This window comes from Zea mays, chromosome 4 (genome assembly GCF_902167145.1).
Source record: "Zea mays cultivar B73 chromosome 4, Zm-B73-REFERENCE-NAM-5.0, whole genome shotgun sequence".
Classification (NCBI taxonomy): Eukaryota; Viridiplantae; Streptophyta; class Magnoliopsida; order Poales; family Poaceae; genus Zea; species Zea mays.
This window is the reverse complement of record NC_050099.1, coordinates 37,997,236-38,004,764: the sequence shown is the minus strand read 5'-3', so window position 1 is coordinate 38,004,764 and position 7,529 is coordinate 37,997,236. Positions and strand designations below refer to the sequence as shown.

Below are 7,529 nucleotides of genomic sequence, written 5' to 3'. Positions count from 1 at the left end.
CGCCGCGTCAACAGGAAGCGCCATCATCACCCTACCCCGAGCCGACTCGGGCCACAGAGAACAAGACCGGTGTCCCATCTGGCTAGCTCCGCCAGATAGGCAATGATGGCGCCCCGCGTGCCCTGTGACGACGGCGACTCTCAGCTCTCTTACAGAAGCAGGAGGACGTCAGCAAGGACTCGACCGCTCCGACAGCTGTCCTTCCGCCAGGCTCCGCCGCTCCTCCGACAGCCACGACACCACACCAGCTGGGTGCCAAGATCTCTCCGGCTGCCACATTGGCATGTACTTAGGGCGCTAGCTCTCCCCCGCTAGACACGTAGCACTCTGCTACACCCCCATTGTACACATGGATCCTCTCCTTACGCCTATAAAAGGAAGGACCAGGGCCTTCTTAGAGAAGGTTGGTCGCGCGGGGACGAGGACGAGATAGGCGCTCTCTTGGGGTCGCTCGCTTCCCTCACCCGCGTGGACGCTTGTAACCCCCTACTGCAAGCGCACCCGACCTGGGCGCGGGACGAACACGAAGGCCGCGGGATTTCCACCTCTCTCACGCCCGTCTCCGGCCACCTCGCTTCCCCCCTTCGCGCTCGCCCACGCGCTCGACCCATCTGGGCTGGGGCACGCGGCACATTCACTCGTCGGCTTAGGGACCCCCCGGTCTCGAAACGCCGACATGTGGTCTATCTTATCAATCGCTCCGCGCCTCTTCTTCTTCTCTCTCTCCCTTCACACAATTGTACCGTTCCAATTTTTAATTCGTTTGGCTTTTTTACCCTAAGTTTGATCGGCTCGTCTTATTAAAAAAATTATAAATATTATTAATTTTATTATGATATTATTTAACATATAATATATTTTAAATGTGGCTTTTAATTTTTTATTTTTTCGTAAAAAATGGATAGGACAAGCCAATCAAACACGATAAAAAAGTCAAATAAATTTTAAATTGGAACAGAGGGTGTATTTTCTAATGATTTTTTTGTATGCTATTGCTTACTGCTTTGAACCGTTTGCCATATCAGCGTGCTCGACGGCTGACGTGTGTTTCTCTCTATTTGGGCCAACAAAAAAAATTCGAGACATTTTTTTATCTTGGTTTAGTTTAGAGTATGATCATATTCGCTAAAGCTCTGCCTTCTTACATGGAGTAGTTTTTTTTTGTAAAACAAAATCCATTTTGTAATATATATTTGAAACGGTACATCATGTAATTTTGGAACAATTTGTGTTAATAATGTGAGTAGAACCCAACAGAAGTGATGTTTCCGCGCTTGTCTTTTTAGATGATCATTTCAAATCACATGTTGTTCTAATGTTGTTTGATGTTTAAATTTTGTTTTAAGTGAAACTTTTCTAGGTTTAACTAAATTGTATAGAAATCATATAAAGGCCTATTGACGTTCTCATGAATTATGATGCAAGGTAAACATTTGACTGGACTGACAAAAGTGCATTCCGTTGCATGTGCGGCAATTCCGTACAGACTGCTGCCGTTCAGCTTCACGTCAACTGATTATTATCCTTTTCATGACCGGATACTGAATGTGGCGGCCCCGGTGTAATGTGGCCATAAAACGCGTTAAAACCAACCGTTTCTAGACACGGCCTTTGTGCTGCTGGCCTGCTGCTGCTTGTTCTTCCTGTTCACCTTCCTCCTCCTCCCTATAAATTTGACTAGAATGCAACCAATCCTTGGTCATGTTCTCTGGCAAACACACACACACACACACACACACACACACACACACACACACACACACACATCGTTTGCTGTTGCAACAAAGCTCTACACGGGAAGACAGGCTGCTTCTTTCTTGCAGTCTCTGGTCCAGAAGCCTGAAGAAATGGCGTCACCCAACGTCACATTCCTTGCCTTCTTCGTGGCCCTCGCACTATCGGCGCTTCACACCGACGGTAAAGGATCCCTCGTCTCTGGCTGCTTTATCCACTAACAATCTGGCACTGAAATCAAATCCCATCTTCTTCAGCAGCAGCGGCGGCGGCAGAAACCTTGCACCATAGGAGCGACACATGGTGCGTGGCCAAGCCGTCGACGCAGGAGGCGGCGCTGCGGGGCAACCTGGAGTTCGCCTGCTCCGAGAGCGACTGCGGCGCCATCCAGGGCACCGGCGGCTGCGCCCAGCCCGACAGCCTGCTGTCGCGGGCGTCGGTGGCCATGAACGCCTACTACCAGGCCCGGGGGAGGAACTCGTGGAACTGCTTCTTCAACGGCACCGGCATAATCACCATCACTGACCCCAGTGAGTGCTTCCTTGCTTGCTGTGAGTGTCTCATTGCCCGTGAACCGTGTTGGGGGAGCTGACACCGGATGATGGATCATTGGATCCTCTTGCAGGCCTTGGCACCTGCAAATATGCTTGACACGACGGGCTGCTCTGCTGCTGCTGTGCTCAACGGACGATGAATAAGGCTGTAGGGGAATGATGCATCTTTTCCTTCTCTTTGTTTTGTTATTGTGTCTGTGTGAGTGAGCAGGGAGTATCCTTGCAGAACCAACCAGTATCATGTCTGAGCACTGTAGAGAGAATTTCCGTGCTTTTATTTCCCAAATACAGTTCTACTCCAGGCCAGTGGCTGGAGGGGAGTTTAGGAACAGGTGTCAAAGGTCTCAGGTACTGAACAAATACCAAAATATAGAAGAAATCCCAGAGGAAGCCAGGTGCCAGATCCATTAAAAAGACCACCACAGTTCAAGCGTCAGTTCATACTAAAAACATTGCACCTTACAACCAAAGGTCAATCCTAATCCGGCAGATCAGAATGCCAGTACACAAAAGCTAAGTGCAATTATTGTTCACTAGTAGAGAATCTGAAAAGACGGAATATAAAGTTCTTACTGGCATTCATCCTCCACACTCCATCCACAGGAACAGTTTCTTTTCAGCAAACCTGCTATGGCAGACATTGGATTTACGTCAACACAATATCTTATGAGCTAGATCGGTTTCCAACACTTGATGCCAAATACATACAAAACCAAGAAGTAACTGTTGGAGCCAAATTAAAAGAGAAATTGACTTTGACAGTGCATTGATAAGTTGTAGGAAGAAATTCATCTCAACTTACATTAACGTAATTAATCTAGCTTCTTAAAATTTATGCAATTGTCTGTTGCTTCATTAAACAGCACCTCAACCTGCTTCAACTCCCTTTCTGTAACGCAATGACATCAGTAATTAGACATATAATAGTAAGAACTCTAGAAACAGTGGGGATCGTGTTACCGGCAGCTTCAAGTTGCTTCTGGAGCTCCAGTCCCACGACTTCATTCTCTGCCTGCAAATTTCAGATTTTCATACAGTTTATTTGGAGTAGGAGTTTGGCAGATGCCCATCCTGTGCTCGATGAATTAATCTGACTGTCTGATATCTACCTGTAGCTCTTGGATTCTTTTCACTTGATCCTCTTCTGATGATAGTGGCACTGCTGCAACAAGTGCATCAAACTGCATAGAAGGCCATAATTGTTCCTCATTTAAGGGGAAAAAGTTGGAACTGCAGCAAGCATAATTTGAACTAAAGTTTGCCAGTCTTTACATTTCAAGTTTTCAACCATGGTTAACACAAAGTGATCTCCCTCACTCCCTCCCTCCCGTATGCATCACTCTACGTCTGTACGCTGTTGTTGGGATAAACATCTTATCTTAGGAAATGGAGCAAGAGATGAAGATTCTACGTCTGTACGCTGTTGTTGGGATAAACATCTTATCTTATGAAATGGAGCAAGAGATGAAGACTCTACGTTATGTACATTGTTGGGATAAACATCTTATCTTATGTAATGGAGCAAGAGATGAAGATTGTTCTGTACACTGTTGGGATAAACATCTTATCTTATGCAATGGAGCAAGATATGAAGACTAGTAAGTGGCAACACGGTTTCATTGTTTGTCTCCACATAACGCGGGCAAGCAAGCAAAAATTAAACAGTTGGTCCTTCACTTATTCGCAGCATCAGACTTACGAGTAAAACTACGAAGCGAGCCGAAACTTTCTACTTAACCACACAAAGATATTTTGGAATCACCGGGCGGGCATTTGGTCCAGAAGATGGGGACACCGAGAAGAGAAGTGGGGCAGGGTACCTACCTTCTTGGCCGCGAGGACGAGGGCGCGGCTCATAGCCTTGGGTTGCTCGGTGAGGTCAGGCGCGGGCGGCTGCGCCTGCGCCTGCGCCTGCGCCGGTGGCGGCGGCGGCGCGCCGGGCTGGGCCTGGACCTGGGGTTTGGAGTCGTCCTCGGGCTTAGGGTTGGGGTTGAGCGGGTCAGGGTAGCTGCTGGAGAGGCGGTCCGGCGGCGCGTCCCTCTGCAGCGTGCCGAAGGTGTTGACGGCCAGCACGGCCATCTCGTCGAGCTGGTCCTGCAGCTGCGTGATGATGTCCATGCCGAATCCCCACCACTCTCTCCCTCTTCTCCTTCCTCCGTCCCAGACTTGCAGGACGGCGGCTTTATTGTAGCAGGCCGATTTCATCCAGGAATGGGTCTGCAGGATCCAGCCCACGTAGCATGGACCAGGCCGGATCTAAAAAATGTATGTGCCGGTATTCAAAAGATGCTCGCTCATATTCCTGGGATACCACCAAGTCTTCCGGTCACCACACATTTGCAGAATGCTGAGCCATCGGCAATTTTACCATTGTCATTTATAGGCTTCATTAATATGACGTCGGACCCTAAATTATAGACACAGATGATTCTATCAGTTATAGATATGGGATAATATAATAAAGTCAAAACTGAGAGTGACAAAATTATAAATTGTTTGGCACCAAAAGGAGCGCGGACGGAGGCCGGACAGTCCGCGGTCCGGACAGTCCGCGCCTGTGGGCCGGACGGTCCGTGCGTGCGCAGAGTAAATTAGGGTTCCGAGTTTTGTGCTATGTTTGTTAGCTAAAATCGCGGGAAAAGCTCGGAAATTAGTTTGTAAAGGGTCCAGCCCCCTCCTCTATAAATAGAGAGGTATACGGCCGATTTGTAATCATCAATCGAATCAATACAACTTATATTTCACATTTATTTCCTGTACAATTAGGAGTAGTTCTAGTCTAGTTCTAGTTTAGCCTCTCGATCCCCAAATCTTCCGCCTCTCCTCGACTCTACGTCGATTAGAGAAGTCTAGGTCAGTCTACCCGAGCCTAGACACCACCTAGGATCTCTCCTCCCCGACGGGGTCCCTCCCGGGAGCGAGATCCAGGCGCCGCCGGCGATCTCCCGCCGCCCCTGCGCACGCGCGGACCGTCCGGCCCTAGGGCGCGGACCATCCGGCCGTCAGGCAGGGAACCTTAGCTCCTGCGCCAGGTCGCGGACCGTCCGGCCCTGTGTCGCGGACCGTCCGCGCCTGACCAGAGAGCACCACCGCCTCGCGCCAAGTCGCGGACCGTCCGGTCCTGTGCCGCGGACCGTCCGCGCCTGACCAGAGAGCACCGCCGCTGGTTTTTTTAAGTGATTGGCGCCTCCAAAAAGGTGTCAACATACTTTTTGGCGACTCCGCTGGGGACACAAATATAGACGCATCAAATCGGCCCTCAATGGCCGGTTCAAGAGATAGCTCTAATATTTCCCCAAGCAACATCATAGAGCCGACTTAGGAGACCTTGCCGGCTGACGAACAGCTCCAGTTCGAGGAGCACAAGGAGCAGATGATCCAGGAGGCAAAAGCGAGGTTCTTGGCCAACTTCAAAGTGGACAGGAACAACAAAGTCGTCCGACATCGGGCGACAGATCCGGCTTCACTGCGACCCACGCCAGACATCCCCAATGTAAGTAATACAAACGAGCTGTAATCTCTTAAGAATTATGTAGATGAACAGCGTGAACAAATGCAAAATATCATAGGGGATATGCAAAACGACTATAGGAGATTAGCGCGTGCATTTGACAAATCTAGCATTGCAAATTTTCCATCACACGAGGTAGAATTAGGGGGTAACACGCGTAATACATCGGTTGTAGATTGTCACGACCAGTCACAACCCCTTTATGGGATGCCGATAGACACGTACCCTGAGCAACCGCAAATCGGCAGCAAAACAGCCGATCTGCACATGTCCGGACCGTCCGCACGTGAGCGCGGACCGTCCGGGCCAGCCACGGCCGAACCCATTTTTAATGAAGTACCCAGACACGCACCCGAGCCACCACATATGACACAGAACCCAAACTACCTAGTCGGACGATCCGCATACAACGACGGACGGTCCGCATATAACCACGGACGGTCCGGGTACGTATCCGGACAGTCCGCGCATGAGTCTTTTGAGGAGGATTATTACCTGAATCCTCGCCCATCCCAGCAACACTTCCCATCGCACTATGCAATGCATCAACACATTAATTCGAGATCTAGAGGCCAGGAAAACTTTCCGGTCCCACCTAGAAGGCCGAAAAGGAACGATCAAACATATGAACCATATAGGGCAAGTGGCAATGCACCACGTAGCTCAAACCAATGGAGAGAAAGACAACATACTAACATACAACCAACCCCACCTATGTTTGACCAGAGAGCCGGTGGTCTTGCACCGGCTGCCATTGATATAGTAAGGGAAGAAATAGCCGGGGCGTTCCGAGATAAGCTCGGAGTAAGCATGGTCCCTGAGGGGCAATCATATCGGAGACCTTATGACAGCCGATTTGATCACCACCCATACCCACAGGGAACCAGGATACCCGAATTCGCAAAATTTTCGGGTGATCAAGGAAAGAACACGTGAACACATAGGCCAGTTTTTAGCACAATTAGGAGAATTGGCTGACACGGAGGCATTTCGCGTACGTTTGTTTTCATTATCTCTAACAGGAACCGCGTTTGCATGGTATGCCACTTTACCTCCTAATTCTATTTCATCATGGGGGGATCTAGAACAAAAATTTCATGACCATTTTTTCTCCGGTGACTACGAGTTGGATTTGGTAGATTTAGTGTCATTGCGACAGACAAAAGATGAATCGGTTAATGATTACATCCGGAGATTCCGAGATACAAGAAACCGATGCTTCCAAATTCATTTAGCAGAAAAACAGCTAGCAGGATTAGCCTTTAATGGTCTATGAAAGTCGCCTAGAGGGGGGGTGAATAGGGCGAAACTGAAATTTACAAAATTAATCACAACTACAAGCCGGGTTAGCGTTAGAAATAATAATGAGTCCGAGAGAGAGGGCACAAAACAAATCGCAAGCGAATGAAGAGTGTGACACGTGGATTTGTTTTACCGAGGTTCGGTTCTCGCAAACCTACTCCCCGTTGAGGAGGCCATAAAGGTCGGGTCTCTTTCAACCCTTACCCTCTCTCAAACGGTCCCACGGACCGAGTGAGCTTCTCTTCTCAAATCAAACCGGGAACAAAGCTTCCCCGCAAGGACCACCACACAATTGGTGTCTCTTGCCACGATTACAAGTGAGCTTTGATCACAAGAACAAGTGAGAAAGAAAGAAGCAATCCAAGCGCAAGAGCTCAAAAGAACACAACAAATCTCTCTCGCTAATCACTAAAGCCTTGTGTGGAATT

The 7,529-nt window shown here is 48.9% G+C and overlaps 2 protein-coding genes across 4 annotated transcripts; one reads left to right on the top strand and one right to left on the bottom strand.

Moving 5' to 3' along the window:
* Positions 1-1,720: 1,720 nt before the first annotated feature.
* On the top strand, positions 1,721-2,614 carry LOC100273256 (putative X8 domain containing family protein). 2 transcript variants are annotated; one of them, NM_001147698.2, is made up of 3 exons: positions 1,721-1,917; positions 1,992-2,264; positions 2,360-2,614. In NM_001147698.2, the coding sequence occupies exons 1-3, from the start codon at positions 1,848-1,850 to the stop codon at positions 2,383-2,385; spliced, it is 369 nt and encodes a 122-aa protein (NP_001141170.1). In that variant the 5' UTR covers positions 1,721-1,847; the 3' UTR covers positions 2,386-2,614. The 2 variants fall into 2 exon arrangements, with proteins under 2 accessions (NP_001141170.1, NP_001388370.1); NM_001401441.1 differs by having other exon boundaries at positions 1,729-1,917; positions 1,995-2,264; positions 2,360-2,612.
* A 42-nt stretch (positions 2,615-2,656) lies between these two features.
* LOC100383822 (uncharacterized) lies at positions 2,657-4,520 on the bottom strand. Of its 2 annotated transcripts, none has more exons than XM_035967061.1 (5): positions 4,113-4,520; positions 3,398-3,469; positions 3,249-3,300; positions 3,091-3,177; positions 2,657-2,916 (listed from the first exon to the last, which is right to left on the bottom strand). In XM_035967061.1, exons 1-4 carry the CDS (start codon positions 4,491-4,493, stop codon positions 3,101-3,103), a joined length of 582 nt encoding a protein of 193 aa, XP_035822954.1. In that variant the 5' UTR covers positions 4,494-4,520; the 3' UTR covers positions 2,657-2,916; positions 3,091-3,100. The 2 variants fall into 2 exon arrangements, with proteins under 2 accessions (XP_035822954.1, NP_001352823.1); NM_001365894.1 differs by having other exon boundaries at positions 2,659-2,913; positions 4,113-4,441.
* Between the last annotated feature and the right edge of the window lie 3,009 nt (positions 4,521-7,529).

Coding starts and splice junctions, on each gene's coding strand:
- LOC100273256 (NM_001147698.2), top strand. CDS start 1,848: ATGGCGTCACCCAACGTCACATTCCTTGCCTTCTTCGTGGCCCTCGCA. Junction 1,918..1,991: donor ATCGGCGCTTCACACCGACG/GTAAAGGATCCC, acceptor CATCTTCTTCAG/CAGCAGCGGCGGCGGCAGAA. Junction 2,265..2,359: donor AATCACCATCACTGACCCCA/GTGAGTGCTTCC, acceptor ATCCTCTTGCAG/GCCTTGGCACCTGCAAATAT.
- LOC100383822 (XM_035967061.1), bottom strand. CDS start 4,493: ATGAAATCGGCCTGCTACAATAAAGCCGCCGTCCTGCAAGTCTGGGAC. Junction 3,470..4,112: donor TCGTCCTCGCGGCCAAGAAG/GTAGGTACCCTG, acceptor CCTTCTATGCAG/TTTGATGCACTTGTTGCAGC. Junction 3,301..3,397: donor AAAGAATCCAAGAGCTACAG/GTAGATATCAGA, acceptor TGAAATTTGCAG/GCAGAGAATGAAGTCGTGGG.